At 44.7% G+C, this 18,718-nt stretch overlaps 1 protein-coding gene across 1 annotated transcript in view; it reads right to left on the bottom strand.

Moving 5' to 3' along the window:
* Positions 1-3,726: 3,726 nt before the first annotated feature.
* Positions 3,727-18,718, bottom strand: part of poglut1 (protein O-glucosyltransferase 1) — a 52,957-nt gene continuing 37,965 nt past the window's right edge. The window contains exons 8-11 of the mRNA XM_068048651.1: positions 18,272-18,330; positions 13,986-14,153; positions 9,563-9,619; positions 3,727-8,483 (exon numbers count right to left, since the gene is read on the bottom strand). Of these exons, the coding sequence (XP_067904752.1) occupies positions 8,327-8,483; positions 9,563-9,619; positions 13,986-14,153; positions 18,272-18,330 (441 nt within the window). The 3' untranslated portion in view covers positions 3,727-8,326. The remainder of the gene's footprint in view (positions 8,484-9,562; positions 9,620-13,985; positions 14,154-18,271; positions 18,331-18,718) is intronic.

Genomic DNA, 18,718 nt, shown 5'->3' with positions numbered 1-18,718 from the left:
CAGTTGGATAAAGTAGGGTGCAATATTAGTTTGAATTCCTGAGTTTTTGCTGGTTAGCAGAAAAGTCAGGAAGAACCTACAGTGAGTTCTCTCTTTGAGTGTTGAATTCATTTAGAGATTGAGTAGTTTGGATAGAGTACATGACAGAGCAGGTTGTTCATGGCCTGTAGAGACTGGGGATCATTTCTTGTTTTGACCCTCCTTCCATAAGGTGCTGAGACAATTTAGGACAATTGTCTGGGTGATAACCTGATTTAAAGGGAAAGGAAGTCATCTGGATTTGCCAGCTGTATCTCTTCATTTGGGGTTTGTGGCCTTTTGCGTTTAATCCTCAGTATTCTCAGCTGATGAGCTCAAAGTTAAAATTCATTCAAGACTGTCACCTCAATTATATTTTGGTGCAAAGCAATAGCAATTTTCTGCTTTTAATTCAAAGTTTGGGAACTTGAGCGAGCCAAAGAAATAAATCTACATTTAAGCCACTTTGCATCTGCCCACAAAATCCTTTAAGTTGTAACTGAAATAAAGATGAAAAATGTTCTGGTCTGCAATGCACTTAAGCAGAAAAGCAGTTCCCCACCTCTAAATCCACTCGTCTCACCCAACCCAGTGTGTGAGGAAAGCAGAGCTCTGTTATACCTCAGATAGTAACTGCTCTGTATAATATTCTGATATCAAGATATTGTGCATTTAAAGTATCTTTAGTTAGCTGGATTCTTGAAAGAGTTACTTTATTTGTATATGTGTAAAGGGAAGGAGTGGGGAGAGAGAAAGAAGGGGCAGAGTATAGCCCTGCTGAGGTACTGTTCTCGATCTTACACTTTAGGAAGGATGTCAAGGCCTTCGAGAGGGTGTCGGGGAGATTTGCTGGTATGATACTGGGAACAAGAGATACTAGTTACATGGGGAGATCAGAGAATCTTAGATTGTTCTCCTTAAAGAGAAAGTTAAGACATGATTTAATAGAGGTCTTCAAAATTATGAATGTTTTGATAAAGTAAATAAGGAGATAATGTTTCCAGTGGCAGACCGTTTAGTAACCACTGGCTACAGATTTAAGGTAATTGGCAAAAGAACCAGAGACATGAAGAGGAAAAAAGTTACTCATTGAGTTGTTGTGGTTAGAATATTGCTCCCCATATCCCTTGATTCCTGAGAGACCAGAAATCTGATTATCTCAGTCTTAAATATACTCAACAATGGAGCATCTACAACCCTCTGGGGTAGACAAGTCCAAAGATTCATAACCCTTTGAGTGAAGACATTTCTTATCTCCTTCCTAAATGATCGGCTCGTTATCCTGAGACTGTGCCCCCATGTTCTAGATTCCTCAGCCATAGGTAACAATCTCTCAGTATCTATCCTGTCAAGCCCCTTCAGAATCTTGTATGTCAATGAGATCACCTCTCATTCTTCTATACTCCAGAGAATATAGACCCAATTTATTCAACCTCCCATCATAGAACAACCCTCTCTTCCCAGGAACCAATCTAGTGTACCTTTGCTGTACCACCTCCAATGCAAGTATTGTAATATTTTGTGTGTTTGGGGGGGAGACGATGACTTGCCTTTGACCCACAAGGTATGGACTCTGGTTTCTTAAATCAAGATAGTGAGTTTATTAAGCACAGCAAAGATTTACAATGTGATATTTAACCAATGGCAGATACTGCACTGCAGAGTGCAGTGTCCTCAGTTCTTGCTTCCCGAGCTGCTGTGGTGCAGTCTTCTCTTTTGAATTGTTCTGTTGACTGTAATATGGTCTCTTCTTCAAATCTGTGCCCACCGAAGCCTCTCAGCACCTTTCCTTTATCTCCCTTCGAGAGTTTCTTCAATCCATATTAGGTTACATTCCAACTTAACTTTTTTGATTGGTCAGATATGACCTCACTTTCCATACATTGTCTCTACAAATGTTTTGATGTCTTAAATAATTGTCACACAATGGGGAATGTTTGATATCCCCATCAACATTCCTGTCATGAATATCCTCCGAATACCTTTATTTGCATTTCCATCCCCATGAAGCCTGCAAGTCTATCACATATTGTTACTCTGAGTCTGTCTTAAATGAAATGGAGAGGGGCAGTCATCAGACATCCTGTCTCATCTCGAAAGTCACTCCTGCTATTGTTTCTTTCACCATCTTTTCAGTACGGCATACAAATATACATTTCACATAGCAACATGATTCCAAACACAAGGTACACAACTTAATCCTAATATAATGCATTGATATACATACAAAGTATAACTATTCCTAAGCATAACTGCAACATTTCTGAAAAGCATTCTACTTTAAAAATATAGCACCTCAGGTAAACTGCAGCAGGCCATAACCTGCACAGGTTCATTCAAATGGTACAGTAACAACAGATTAAGCATAGCAGCTGTTAACCCCTTAGTTCCTACAGTATATCTTTCCTTAAGATACGGAGACCAAAACTGCACACAGTACTCCAGGTGTGCTCTCACCAAAGTCCTATACAATTGTAACAAGACTTCCTTTTCTTGTACTCCAAACTCCTGCAGTAAAGTCCGACTTGCCATTTGCCTTTGTATTTGCTTGCTGCATTCCTTGTATGAGTACACCCATGTTTTTCTGAACATCAACATTCAGAAGTTTCACATCTTTTAAAAAATATTCTACTTTTCTTACGAACAAAGTGAATAACCTTACACTTCCCCACATTATACTCCATCTGCTACCTTGTTTCCCACTCACTTAACCAGTCTATATCTCTTTGCAACCACTTTGTGACCTTCTCAAACTTACATTCCCATGCAGTTTTGCATTGTTAGCAAACTTAGATAATTACTTTCAGTCTCTTCATCCAAGTCATTAATATAGATTGTAAATAGCTAAGATCCCAGCACTGATCCCTGCAACACTCCACTAGTCCCAGTTTGCCAACTTGAAAATGCTCCATTTGTCCATACTCTCTGCTCCCTGTTCATTAACTAATCCTCTATCCATGCTAATATATTACTCCCAACTCATTGAGACCTTATCTTTTGTGTGGCACCTTATCGAATGCCTTTTGGAAATCCAAGTATACCTTTCATCCATACAACTAGATAGATCCTCAAAAAGCTAATAAATTCGACAAACATGTTTTCCCTTTTCTAAAAACCTGTTGACTTTGTCTGATCATACTGTGATTTACTAAGTGTATTGTCAAGACTTCCTTAATAATAGATTTCAGTATTTTCCAGATGACTGATGTCAGGCTAACTGGCCTGTATTTCTATTTTCTCTCTCCCTCCTTTCTTGAATAGCAGTGTAACATTTGCTAACTTCCAATCTGCTGGGATCATTCTAGAAATTAGGGAATTCTGGAAAACCATAGCTAGCTCTGCAATGACCTCTTTTAGAACCCTAGGTTGTTGGCCAAGTCCACGGGATTCATTGGCTTTAGTCCCTTAAAGTTTCTCTGCTGATATCAATTACTTTAAGTTGCACACTCCTATTAACCCCTTGCTTACCATCTATTTCTGGTACATAATTTGTGTCTTCTACTGTGAACGCGACATGAAGTCCTGTGACAAAAACAAGAAATGCTGGATTCACTCAGCAGGTCTGGCAGCATCTGTGGAAAGAGAAGCAGAGTTAACGTTTCGGGTCAGTGACCCTTCTTTCGGGTTCCGAAGAAGGGTCACTGACCCGAAACGTTAACTCTGCTTCTCTTTCCACAGATGCTGCCAGACCTGCTGAGTGAATCCAGCATTTCTTGTTTTTGTTTCAGATTTCCAGCATCCGCAGTATTTTGCTTTTAATGAAGTCCTGTGACATTGATCACAAGTCGTGGGAGTCAGTTGCCAGCGATCGCCAGAGCTGGTGGGCAGCCATAAAGGCGGGGCTAAAGTGTGGCGAGTCGAAGAGACTTAGCAGTTGGCAGGAAAAAAGACAGAAGCGCAAGGAGAGAGCCAACTGTGTAACAGCCCCGACAACCAATTTTATCTGCAGCACCTGTGGAAGAGTCTGTCACTCTAGAATTGGCCTTTATAGCCACTCCAGGCGCTGCTTCACAAACCACTGACCACCTCCAGGCGCTTACCCATTGTCTCGCGATACAAGGAGGCCAAAGAAAGAAAAGCTTTTAAAATCTGTTTTTATATTCCTGTCTAGTTTACTCTCATATTCTATTTCTTCCCTTTTTATCAACTTTTTGGTCGCCCTTTGCTGGTTTCTAAAATTCTCCCAATCCTCAGGCTATTATACTTTGTGATATTATAAGAGGAGATTTATGAGGATGTTGCTAGGACTGGAAAATTGTAGCTATGAGGAAAGATTGGATAGGCTGGGGTTGTTCTCCTTGGAACAGAGAAGGCCGAGGGGAGATCTGATTGAGAAAGACAAAATTGTGAGGGGCCTGGATAGAGTGGATGTGAAGGGCCTATTTATCTTAGCAGAAAGGTCAGTGACTACGGGGCATAGATTTAAAGTGATTGGAGGGGAGATGAGAAAAGCTTTTTCACTCAGAGTGGTGGGGGTCTGGAACTCACTGCCTGACAAGGTGGTAGAAGCAGAAAACCTCATCTCATTTAAAAGGATGTGCACCTGAAATGCAGTAATCTGCAGGGCTATGGACCAAATGTTGGAAAGTGGTATTAGGCTGGGTGGGTAATTTTTTCGGCTGGCACAGACACGATGGGCCAAGTGGCTTCTTTCTGTGCTGTAAACTTTCAATGATTCTCTAAACATCTTCTTTTGATCTAATACTATCCTTAACATCCCTTGTACGCTACAGATGGATCTTCTTCACTGATTTTTTGCTTTTTAACAGAATGTACTTTTGTTGAACATTTTGAATTGTTTCTTTACATGTTTTCCACAGTTTATTTACCGTCATACCTTTTAGTCTATTTATCCAATCAACCTTAGCCAGTTCTCCCCTCATACATATGTAATTGCCTTTGTTTAAGCTTAAGATTCTTGTTTGGCAGCAGGGTATGTTGCTCTCAAACCTAATATGGATTTCAATTGTACTATGATCACTTTTTCCCCCTAGTTAAACCTGCCTCATGACACAATATTTAGTCAAAAATAGCTTCATCCCTAGTTTGTTCAACAACATATTATTCTTGGAAACTTGCAAAGCATTCTACAAACTCAATCTGTAGACTACCTTTGCCAATTTGATTTGTCCAGTTTATATGAAGATTGATGTCCCCCACAATTATTACATTGCCTTTATTACAAGCTCCAATTATTTCTTGCTTGATGCTCTGTCCAACAGTATAACTACTATTAGGGGGTCCTATTAACTACTCCTGCCAGTGTTTTTTGACCCTTGTTATTCCTAATCTCCACCCATACTGATTCTACTTCCTGATCTTCTGACCCAAGATCCTTTCTCACTACTGTCCTTATGTCATTCTTTACTATCAGGGCTACTCCTTCTTTTCCATTTTGTCTTTTCAAAATGTTGTGTACCCTGGAATATTTATTTCTCAACCTTGGCCACCTTGTAACCATGTTTTTGTAATAGCAATTAGATCTAATTCTTTATTTGTGCCACCAGTTCATCCATCTTATTGCAAATGCTTTGCACATTCAGGTAAAGAGTCATGGATTTTTTACTGTTATTCCTTGCATAGTCTTTATTCATCTGTCTGAAGTTCGGAAACCACTGCTCCCACTCCCAGCATCTGTCAGGACAACTTTGTGGTTTTCCAGAATGTTCCGATTTTTTTGTTTAATAAAAGCCTGCCAGAAAACCACGAGTCTGTCCGAAGTTCAGAAACCGCTTTTCCCACTCTCAGCATTGGGGCGGGGGCGGGTGCAGAGAGAGGGGAGAGTGAGAGAGAAACAGTGTGGTGGGGGGAGGGGGGGCGGGGGAGAGACAGAGATTGGGCGGGGGAAGGGAGACAGAAAGAAGTGCGGGAGAAAGAGACAGGATGAGGGGGGAAGAGAAAGACAGAGAAGAGGAAGAAAGAGAGAGACAATGAAGAGAGAGACAGAGTGAGAGGGGGGAAGAAAGAGTCAGAGGGAGGGGGAGAGAGAGAGAGACAGAGTGCGGTAAGAGAGAGATGGGAGAGAAACAGAGTGGGGTAAGAGAGAGATGGGAGAGAGACAGAGGGAGGGGGAGAAAGAGATCAAGTTCACTCCTGACAGATGGACACCTATCTGGAATATTCTGCATCGCTATATCAAGTGTGCAGGCAGATATTGAGTACTTATATAAGCAAAAACAATGCCAGGTATGTCACTAAATCAGTGTTCAACATAGTGACAAGAAAGTAAGTCAATAAACTAGTTTTCGCATCAAAAATGCATGTTTGTTGTTTTGATAGTAAAATAAAATTCTAATGCCTTTATCTTCCGAAATTTTCTCACCAGCCCACTATGTAGGACAAAAATTGTAATGTGGCCCCCCCACATGAAAGGTTGGACACCCCTGGTTTAAACCCTCCCCAACCACACCAGTGACACCCGCAAGGACATTGGTCCCACTGCTGTTGAGGTGGAACCCGTCCCTTTTGATTGGTGGCCTTCTGCCCCCAGAACTGTCCCAATCCCCCAAGAATCTAAAGCCCTACCTCCTGCACCATGCTTCAAGCCATGCATTGATCCTCCTTATCTTCCTATTTCTACTCTTGGTAGTGCATGGCACTGGAAGTAATCCAGAGATTACTACCTTCAAGATTCTACTCTTTAACTTCCTCTCTAGCTCCTGAAAATCTGACCGCAGGACCTCAATACTTGCCCTTGCAATATAGAGCTAGGTTTTAAGCAGCATCTTAAAGAAGAAAAGCAAGGTAGAGAGGCAGAGAGGTTTAGGGAGGGAATTACTGAGTTTAAGGTCTAGGCAACTGAGGGCATGGCTACCAATGGTGGAGCAATTAAAATTGGGGGTGCTCAAGAAATTGGAATTAGATGAGATATCTCGGAGAATTGTAGGGCTGGAGGAGATAACAGAGATAGGGAGGGGCGAGGTCATGGAGTGATTGGAAAACAAGGATAAACATTTTAAAATCAAGGCATTGCTTGACTAGGAGCCAATGTGGGCCAGGGGGCACAGGGGTGATAGGTGAAGAGGATTGGTGCGTGTAAGGGACCTCAAGTTTATTAAGGGTAGAATGTGGGAGGTCAGCCAAAAGTGCATTGCAATAGTCAACGCATGTCTACCTTGACATTTACCCTGAAGTTCGGAGACTGATTATTGGTTTGGATATAATTTAAATAAAATTAATATTTAAAAAAAACACAATCTATTATAAAACACTTATTGAACTGATCAAACCCATCATTTTTTCATTCTCAGTCACAGTGATTGATTCAGTGGCTGGTGTTGTTTTGCTGTTCAGTGTTCTTTCTGCCTATCATACTTTGAGCTGCCCACTGCTTAGCGAATCTTCAACAGCTTTGTTAAATCAAGACAGGAAAATTATACCTTTTTATTCTAACAGTTACTGTGTCTCATACCCTGAAGACAAAGCATAATCAGCTTCATTGCCTGGCGATCCAGCAAAACTCCACGTTAAGGTAGCAGCTCGTTTAAATTCAATACAGCACTGGAGCAAACTCCATGCCACACGTCAGGGGGGTCTGGGTGAGAATCTCTGGTGCCGGCGTTCCTGTATATGACAAGCCTAGAACATGAAACTGGGGATTGAAGGGGAGAGGGACGGAGAGGCACCAGGAAATGACCAAGTGTTCCTCTGTTTGGTGGAAGTGTGGAATAGACTCCAGAGCAAAACAGTCAATAAGCAACTGGACACAGACGTGGCCATGAATAGGTCAGAGGTCAGGAATGCAGGTACAGAAAGGAAGTGGTAGAATGGTGTGAGGAACACAATGGCTGTAGCTCCTGACGGTATTAGGAATGTTGGTGCAAAGATGAGGATGAATATTGAGGATGTGCAGAAGAGTTTCGAAGTTTGCCTCCATTTAGATTGCATTAGGAGAACCTCTATTGGACTTCGCTTCAGTAGATTAAATGGATGGGGTTGAGTCCATGACTGAATACATTATACATGTTTTGTGCGAGGTTGAAAAAGATAAATGGATGCTTTCTGTTCCTTATTTCTGATGGCCTTCAGGGGGCGGGTGGAATAACATAATTTCCCTTGAATTTAAACTGGATGGGAGGGGATGAAGCTTTAAATGGCTCGAGCTGTGTTTCACGCGAGATAGGCTTGACTGGACTCTGATTCACTGCAGTTACAAATTCTTAGCAAATCGTTTCAAAAACCCACGGGAACGTTATCCAGCTCAGGAAACTGGTCCGACTATATTGGAATTTTCACAGGGAATGTGCGACATGTGTTGTTGGAAAGGGTCCCACAGTTGCTGAGTGTATCTGTGTCCAGGAGTTGGGAGCTACAACTCACTTCGTCTGTGCTGGGCAAGGATCTGGTTGTATTTCTTCTGTTTCTTTGGTTTGTACAGCAGCAGTTTGGAATATTTCACCAGCAGCTGTTTCCAGTAGCAGGAAACATCCTCCATCTGCAAATGATCCAGGATAAATTGGCGGCCCCTGTGAAGGTAAAGATAGCCATCAAGAACTGAGTTACTGGAGTATCTATCTTTAAAAAGGGCAACAAACCTGTCTGGGGCAACTACAGGCTCAGTCTCACAGCACGAATATCAGGACAGGAGTAGGCTGGAGTACACCTCGTCAGCCATGGCTCAGTGAGTAGCATTTTCGCCTCTGAGTCAGAAGGTCGTGGGTTTGAATCCCACTCCAGAGACTTGAGCACAAAAATCCAGGCTGGCACTCCAGTACTGAGGGAGATGCTGCACTGCAGAAGATGCATCTTTCAGATGAGATGTTAAACTGAGGCACCGTCTGCCCACTCAGGTAGATGTAAAAGATGCCACGACACTGTTTCGAAGAAGACCAAGTGAGTTCTGGTGTCCTAAACAATATTTATCTCTCATTCAACATCAACTATAAGATGACCTGGTCATTATCACATAGCTGTTTGTGGGAGCTTGCTGTGCACAAATTGGCTGCTGTGTTTCCTACATTACAACAGTGACTACATTTCAAAAGTACTTCATTGGCTGTACTGCGATTGCGGACATCCTGTGGTTGTGAAAGGTGCTATGTAAGTGCAAATCTTTTTCTTTAGTTATACAGTGTCTACGGATCCTCAATGACAATCTCATTCAGAGAGACAGTGGGCGACATAGAAAAATGTTACAGTGCAGTCGGCGTTACTGTTGAGGTCAGGGGGGTGGGTGCAAGGAACGCTGTGGGGCAGAGGAAGCTTCACTCTACCTCATCCAGCATGTAACTATCCTCAGTGTTTAGTACTGGATGCCTGAAAGGCTAAAGTGAACCATTCTCCAGCACCTTTAACATAATGAACACACAATTAACAAGTTGCTATTCTAAGATATGACAAATAGTCAACAACATTGCAGCGAGACCTCAAGGCCAGAACATAAGAAACAAATAGGGAGAATAACTGTACAAAACAAAAAGAATAAGCCAAATAATAGGCGCAGGCAAACCGATTTAAGGGTGTATGTGGTTAGTATGTATGTCCGGTACCATTAGTAATTTTTTTTTGCTCTTATTTAATCAACAGCTGCTGGATTTATACTCACCTCTCTGCGATCTCCCTGGCAATGTTGTCATTTTCCTTAACAAACTGTAACAATTCCCTACAGCAACAAAGAAATAAGATCAGCTCATTGAGTATAGATTGGACTTTCCTGTTCTGTATCTGAACTCACTGAGCCAAAGTTAGAGGCTGCACCACTAGCTAAGAAGGCCAAGCAATTGATTTACATTAACATGTATTTCAACGCTCAGCCAACAAATATTAGCAGTCCTGCAGCTGCACGATTACTGCCCACTGTGCACACTGTGGCTGCACGATTACTGCCCACTGTGGCTGCACGACTACTGCCCACTGTACACACTGTGACTGCACGATTACTGCCCACTGTGGCTGCACAATTACTGCCCACTGTGCACACTGTGGATGCACGATTACTGCCCCTTGTGCACACTGTGGCTGCACAATTACTGCCCACTGTGTACACTGTGGCTGCACGATTGCTGCCCCCTGTGCACACTGTGGCTGGACAATTATTCCCCACTGTGCACACTGTGGCTGGAAAATTACCGCCCACTGTGCACACTGTGGCTGGACAATTACTGCCCACTGTGCACACTGTGGCTGGACAATTACTGCCCACTGTGCACACTGTGGCTGGACAATTACTGCCCACTGTGCACACTGTGGCTGCACAATTACTGCCCCTGTGCATACTGTGGCTGCACAATTACTGCCCACTGTGCACACTGTGGCTGGACAATTACTGCCCACTGTGGCTGGACAATTACTGCCCCTTGTGCATACTGTGGCTGCACAATTACTGCCCCCTGTGCATACTGTGGCTGGACAATTACTGCCCACAGTGCACACTGGCTGGACAATTACTGCCCACTGTGCACACTGTGGCTGGACAATTACTGCCCACTGTGCACACTGTGGCTTGGCAATTACTGCCCCTTGTGCATACTGTGGCTGGACAATTACTGCCCCCTGTGCATACTGTGGCTGGACAATTACGGCCCACAGTGCACACTGTGGCTGGACAATTACTGCCCACTGTGGCTGGACAATTACTGCCCCTTGTGCATACTGTGGCTGCACAATTACTGCCCCCTGTGCACACTGTGGCTGCACAATTACTGCCCCTGTGCATACTGTGGCTGCACAATTACTGCCCACTGTGCACACTGTGGCTGGACAATTACTGCCCACTGTGGCTGGACAATTACTGCCCCTTGTGCATACTGTGGCTGCACAATTACTGCCCCCTGTGCATACTGTGGCTGGACAATTACTGCCCACAGTGCACACTGGCTGGACAATTACTGCCCACTGTGCACACTGTGGCTGGACAATTACTGCCCACTGTGCACACTGTGGCTGGACAATTACTGCCCCCTGTGCATACTGTGGCTGGACAATTACTGCCCACAGTGCACACTGGCTGGACAATTACTGCCCACTGTGCACACTGTGGCTGGACAATTACTGCCCACTGTGCACACTGTGGCTTGGCAATTACTGCCCCTTGTGCATACTGTGGCTGGACAATTACTGCCCCCTGTGCATACTGTGGCTGGACAATTACGGCCCACAGTGCACACTGTGGCTGGACAATTACTGCCCACTGTGGCTGGACAATTACTGCCCCTTGTGCATACTGTGGCTGCACAATTACTGCCCCCTTTGCACACTGTGGCTGCACAATTACTGCCCCTGTGCATACTGTGGCTGCACAATTACTGCCCACTGTGCACACTGTGGCTGGACAATTACTGCCCACTGTGGCTGGACAATTACTGCCCCTTGTGCATACTGTGGCTGCACAATTACTGCCCCCTGTGCATACTGTGGCTGGACAATTACTGCCCACAGTGCACACTGGCTGGACAATTACTGCCCACTGTGCACACTGTGGCTGGACAATTACTGCCCACTGTGCACACTGTGGCTTGGCAATTACTGCCCCTTGTGCATACTGTGGCTGGACAATTACTGCCCCCTGTGCATACTGTGGCTGGACAATTACGGCCCACAGTGCACACTGTGGCTGGACAATTACTGCCCACTGTGGCTGGACAATTACTGCCCCTTGTGCATACTGTGGCTGCACAATTACTGCCCCCTTTGCACACTGTGGCTGCACAATTACTGCCCCTGTGCATACTGTGGCTGCACAATTACTGCCCACTGTGCACACTGTGGCTGGACAATTACTGCCCACTGTGGCTGGACAATTACTGCCCCTTGTGCATACTGTGGCTGCACAATTACTGCCCCCTGTGCATACTGTGGCTGGACAATTACTGCCCACAGTGCACACTGGCTGGACAATTACTGCCCACTGTGCACACTGTGGCTGGACAATTACTGCCCACTGTGCACACTGTGGCTTGGCAATTACTGCCCCTTGTGCATACTGTGGCTGGACAATTACTGCCCCCTGTGCATACTGTGGCTGGACAATTACTGCCCCCTGTGCACACTGTGGCTGGACAATTACTGCCCCCTGTGCACACTGTGGCTGGACAATTACTGCCTCCTGTGCACACTGTGGCTGGACAATTACTGCCCCCTGTGCATACTGTGGCTGGACAATTACTGCCCCCTGTGCACACTGTGGCTGGACAATTACTGCCCCCTGTGCACACTGTGGCTGGACAATTACTGCCTCCTGTGCACACTGTGGCTGGACAATTACTGCCCACAGTGCACACTGTGGCTGGACAATTACTGCCCCCTGTGCACACTGTGGCTGGACAATTACTGCCCACAGTGCACACTGTGGCTGGACAACTACTGCCCCCTGTGCACACTGTGGCTGGACAATTACTGCCCCTGTGCATACTGTGGCTGGATAATTACTGCCCACAGTGCACACTGTGGCTGGACAATTACTGCCCACTGTGCACACTGTGGCTGGACAATTACTGCCTCCTGTGCACACTGTGGCTGGACAATTACTGCCCCTTGTGCATACTGTGGCTGGACAATTACTGCCCCCTGTGCACACTGTGGCTGGACAATTACTGCCCCTTGTGCATATTGTGGCTGGACAATTACTGCCCCCTGTGCACACTGTGGCTGGACAATTACTGCCCCCTGTGCACACTGTGGCTGCACAATTACTGCCCCCTGTTCATACTGTGGCTGCACAATTACTGCCCCCTGTGCACACTGTGGCTGCACAATTACTGCCCCCTGTGCACACTGTGGCTGCACAATTACTGCCCCCTGTGCACACTGTAGCTGGACAATTACTGCCCCCTGTGCACACTGCAGCTGGACAATTACTTCCCCTTGTGCATACTGTGGCTGCACAATTACTGCCCACTGTGCATACTGTGGATGGACAATTACTGCCCCCTGTGCATACTGTGGCTGCACAATTACTGCCCACTGTGCATACTGTGGATGGACAATTACTGCCCCCTGTGCACACTGTGGCTGGACAATTACTGTCCCCTGTGCACACTGTGGCTGGACAATTACTGCCCCTTGTGCATACTGTGGCTGCACAATTACTGCCCACTGTGCATACTATGGATGGACAATTACTGCCCCCTGTGCACACTGTGGCTGGACAATTACTGTCCCCTGTGCACACTGTGGCTGGACAAATATTGCCCACTGTGCACACTGTGGCTGCACGATTACAGCCCCCTGTGCACACTGTGGCTGCCCGATTAATGCCCCTGTGCATACTGTGGATGGACAATTACTGCCCCCTGTGCACACTGTGGCTGCATGATTACTGTCCGCTGTGCACACTGTGGCTGCCCGATTAATGTCCCTGTGCATACTGTGGATGGACAATTAGTGTCCCCTGTGCACACTGTGGCTGCCCGATTAATGCCCCTGTCCATACTGTGGATGGACAATTACTGCCCCCTGTGCACACTGTGGCTGCACGATTACTGCCCCCTGTGCACACTGTGGCTGCCCGATTAATGTCCCTGTGCATAGACAATTACAGCCCTCTGTGCACACTGTGGCTGCCCGATTAATGCCCCTGTGCATACTGTGGATGGACAATTACTGCCCCCTGTGCACACTGTGGCTGCCCGATTAATACCCCTAAACATAATGTGGATGGACAATTACAGCCCCCTGTGCACACTGTGGCTGCCCGATTAATGCCCCTGTGCATACTGTGGATGGACAATTACTGCCCCCTGTGCACACTGTGGCTGCACGAATACTGCCCCCTGTGCACACTGCTACGGTACTTTTATGGATTCTGTCAAAACTACACAGTTAACCATCCAAGGGGACACATTAAAGGTGTCGGAAAATAATTACTCTGCAGACAAATTCCTCTCCCTCCCACAGAAGACTATTGAAGTGATGTTTAAATGCCCTTGGGGTAAATCCGAACATGATGACTTCCAATTACAAACTGTGCAGCCTGCAGGAGGCAGGCTAATGATCTGGCACTGAAGTTGTTGTCCAGTCAAGAGACTTACCGTACGTTCGAGAGATCCTGATTGACAGGTATATAATGTACCCACGGTTTCAGCTGCGGGTAAAAGAATTCCAGCCATTCATTTCCGACATGAAAAACCAGTGACCCGCACAGGAAGAGGTGCTTAAATCGGAAACTGGCGGCAACACCTCGAAAATTAAATAAATACCTGGGGGAGAAAAAAACAGAGTGTTTGTTACTGTCGTTAATTGAAAGCAGTAAGTTTAATTAGTCCTCAGTGTGTGTGAGGCTCTTGGTTCAGCTAAACTGAAGATCACAGGCTGGCAGCTCTTCATGAGCTTCTGAGCCTGGTCAATGAATCTTCCCTCAGTAGCAGAGAAAGTTTCTGAGATGTTGGTCTGGAAGTACGAGGGGTGGTGGGGGTGATGTGGGGGGACATCTGAAAACCAGAACCAAGCATTTCATAAGCAGCAGCAGGAGCCCCTCCCCACCCCAACCCAACCCTGGATAGGCCAGGCCAGCAGGTTGACTGGAGCTCGATGCTTAAGAGAAGCTGCCTATAGGAAGATCTCGACCAACGGAAGGGAAGGCTTCCCCTCCCAGGAAATTAACTGGCCTTGATCAGACAACATCTGGCAAGCTCCTGGGTCTGACAGTCCCCGCCAGCATGTTTGAGACAACTTAAGAAATTGGAGCTGGAGGAGGCCATATGACCCCTTGAGCCTGCTTCACTATTCAATGAGATCATGGCTGACCTACCTCAACTCCACCTTCCCGCACTATCTCCATAAATCTCTTGATTCCCTTAGTGTCCAAAACTCTAACAATCTCAGTCTTGCATAGACTCAACAATGGAGTACTCACAGCTCTCTGGGGTAGAGGATTCCAAAGTCTCATAACCCTTAGAGCGAAGAAATTTCTCATCTCATTCTGAAATGGTCGACTCCTTATCCTGAGACTATGACCCCTAGTTCTAGACTATGCAGCCCGGGGAAAAATAATCTCTCAGCATCTACCCTGTCAGGCCCTCTAAGAATGTTATACCTTTCAATTAAATCACCTCATCCTTCTAAACTCCAGAGAATATAGACCCATTCTACTCAGAAAACAATATGGCAAATTAATTTCAATATTGATCAGTGTGTGCTGCTACATTTTTGCAGGAAGAATAGGAGGTACATGCAGCTTGAATGATGAGTCTACAGGAGGTAGGGATTTAGGGCTACAGATACACAAATGATTAAAAATAGAGACATAGGTTAATAAGGCCATAAAAAAGCAAACAAAACCCTGGGGTTCATTTCTAGAGGAACAGAACTGAAAACAGAGACATTATGTTAAACTTGAAGAGTTTGATGGAGTATTGTGCAGAGGTCTGAAATCCATATTACAAATAGGATATAGAGCCATTGTAGAAGGTGCAAAAAAAGGTTCACAGGGATGGTACCAGAACTGAGATGTTATACCTATCAGAAAAGACTCGACAGGCTGGGCTCTCTTCTCGAGAAAAGAGGGGTTACCTAAAGGTCTTTAACATAATGAAAGGGTAGACATGGGGAAAATGTTTCCACTTGTGGGACAGTCCAGAACTGGGGGCCATAAGTACAAGATACACAAGTAAGACAGTACAGTTTTCTGCACGTAGAAATGTGGTCCGTATTGGGAGAACCACAGCTTATGGTTGAAACTTGCGAGAGCTATCCCACCATGTAAAACAGTGCTTAAGCTTGATCAATTTAACCAGCATGCCTTGAGAAGCTGGGAGCAGTGCTGGTTGTATCTCATTTAATAAGTTGCTGAGGTGTGAGATATTTCCAGACAGTGCTATCAGGAGACCGTAAGGCCCTGCTATTCAGACAGGGGACATCTGTGTTTGAAATGCGCCTTGGAGGCTCTGCTAAAACAAGAATGGTCTGCTGACCATTTCTGATAAAACGAATAATTTGGAGATACGGATCAGGAAGATTGCTAACTCAGCCAACTTGAGGCAAGTCTCAAGGGATCGCCCCCAGACAACAATAGGGGTAATGGAAAGTTACCAAAAGAAGTATAAGAAAGATGGACAATGTCAGGATGGGCTTTCCCAAAGATCTGAGCATGTAACTGGACAGTTTGTCCAAAGACAAATACCAATTGAACCATAAGACTATCAGTATAATATCTGGTCCCTCCCTGAGTTAAAGGTATAAAAGAAACTTTAGTGTTGCATCTGGAGTCACTAGGAAGAAGACAATTAACATGAAGTTGACTGCTTGCAGGTGATTGTGTATTTCATTTGCATCATATTTTGGGAATATTTAATCGTAGGCGTTTAACAGTCCATAGTAGAATAGAAGTAGCTGAGCATTGTGCTTCATATCTGGATTAACCTAATAAAATTTAATATCTGACTCAGTGCTTTGTGTGTATTCCTTTTTTCTTGTAATTCTCATGTCCGAGCCAGAATAAGTGGACAGAAGGTCCTACAGTCACCAATAAATCCAATAGGGAATTCAGGAGAAACTTCTTTACCTAGAGAGCGCTCAGAATGTGGAACTTGTTATCATATGAGTAGTTGAGGCAAATAGCAGGGATACATTTAAGGAGAAGCTAGATAAATATGAGGGAGAAAGGAATAGAAAGTCATGCTGGTGGGGTGAGATGAAGGTGGGAGGCTTGTGTGCAGCATAGACCAGTTGGGCTGACTGGCCTGTTTCTGTGCTGTGCTTGATATAAGACTATCCTCACTTTGCAAGACTCAAAGGCAAACACGCCATGATTGCAGGAATCCAGGCGTTCTCACTATTCCTCGAGAGGAGCAAGAGTCTTACTGCAACGCCAACTTGCATTTATACTGCATCTTTAATGTGGTAAAACATCCCAGGATCGTAATCAGACAAAAATACTGCCACCATACCAAAGGAGGAGATATTAGGACAGGTGACTGAAAGCTTGCCCAAAGAGACAGGTTTTAAGGAGCGTCTTAAAGAAGAAGTGGGGAGGTTTAGAGAGGGAATTCCAGAGCTGAGGCAGGTGAAGGCACAGTCCCACATGGTGGAAGGATGGGTAGGACCGAGGCCAGGGAGGGATTTGAATATGAGAATGACAATTTTAAGATAGAGACACTTGGGGACTAGAAGCCAATGTAGGCTAATGAGCACAGGGGGTGACGAGTGAACAGGACTTCACACATGGAACATCTGGAAGAGGGGAATAATGAAGCATAAAGAAACCTCTGCAACAGATCTTTTTGCATGTAGAGCATGGTGACAATCACAACAGGCCTTGATTGTGCCACACTTCCCATGATCGTTCCACACTCCCTGTGCAAACTAATAAGCCTATAATTCCCTGGTTTATCTCTTCTACCCTTCTTAAATAACTGAGCGACATTGGCAATGTTCTAATCCAAGGGAACAATTCCTAAATAAAGAGTTTTGAAGGATCTTGATTTAAAGCATCTACAATTCCTGCACTTACTTCCTTTAAAACCCTGGGGTGGAAACCATCAGGTCCTGGAGATTTGTCTATCTTCAGTCTCATTATTTTCTCCATTACCATTTTTAATTTATATTAAATCTAGTAAGTTCTTTGTCTTGATTTAGTTTTAGTTCCCTGGTATATCTGGCACTTTATCCTCTTCCTCTACTGTGAAGGCTGGTCCAAAGTAAATATTTAACAAGTCTGCCCATTTCCTGATTTTCAGTTACAATGTATCCGGTGTCTGCCTTTAAGGGGCTCACATTACTCTTATCCACTCTTTCCCTTAATTTACTTGCAAAAACCTTTATTGTTTTCCCTTGATATCCTTTGCAAGTTTCTCATATTCCCTATTTGCAGCTTATGACTTTCTTTGTATCCCTTTGCTGTTCTTTACATCATTCCCAGTCCTCAGGATCGCTACTGTCCTCTGCCTTTGTATAAGCCCTTTCCTTTAGTTTTATACTCTCACTTTGCTTGTTGAGCAAGGTTGTTTAATTACACAAGTAGAGCTCTTGCCCTTTGGGGAGTATATCTTTAAATGCTCTCCCATCCCTGCACCCACAATCTGAGCCTACTTACATAGCAAGTAGGCTACTGGAGTAAAGACAAAAATTTTCAGAAGTACACAACAGAGCCTTTACCATCTGAAAGAAAGATGACGGGTGAATGATTCATGCTCATTGGGTTTCGATGAAGGGATTATGCAAAATGTTAACCTGTCTTTTCTCTTTCAGGTGCTGCTGGCCTGTGTAGCCCTTGGTTTTATCTTTATCCCAATGCTAGGAGATGGGGATGTGGGAGCAGGAAGTCTAGTTCTGCTTGGGATGCACTCAGCTGGTAGTGATAAGGCTTCTAACGACGTACTTGTATTTGCAATGGTCCACCAAAGGAATTTCTTTAGCAGGGCGTTTTCCCAGTGTATCCTGCAAATAAAGCAAATTGATATAACACCTTGTACTTATATAGCACCTTTAACATAGTAAAACGTTCCAAGGAGCATTATCAAACAAAATTTGACACCATGCCACTTAAGGAGGTATTAGGACAAATGATCAAATCCTTTGTCAAAGAGGTAGGTTTTATGAAGCTTGTTAAAGGGAGAGAGAGAGAATTCCAGAGCTTAGTGTCTGGGCAGCTGAAGACATGGCTAGCAATGGAGGAGAGATGAAAACTGGGGACACGCTAGGGGCATTGAAATTAACATAAGAAATAGGAGAAGGAATAGACCATTTGGCCTCCCGAGCCTGCTCCGCCATTCAATACAATCATGGCTTATCTTCTACCTCAACTCCACATTCCTGCCTGCTCTCT

Source organism: Heterodontus francisci, chromosome 16, assembly GCF_036365525.1.
Source record: "Heterodontus francisci isolate sHetFra1 chromosome 16, sHetFra1.hap1, whole genome shotgun sequence".
Lineage (NCBI taxonomy): Eukaryota > Metazoa > Chordata > Chondrichthyes > Heterodontiformes > Heterodontidae > Heterodontus > Heterodontus francisci.
The sequence above is the reverse complement of the archived record's forward strand: the minus strand, read 5'-3'. Positions and strand labels throughout refer to the sequence as shown.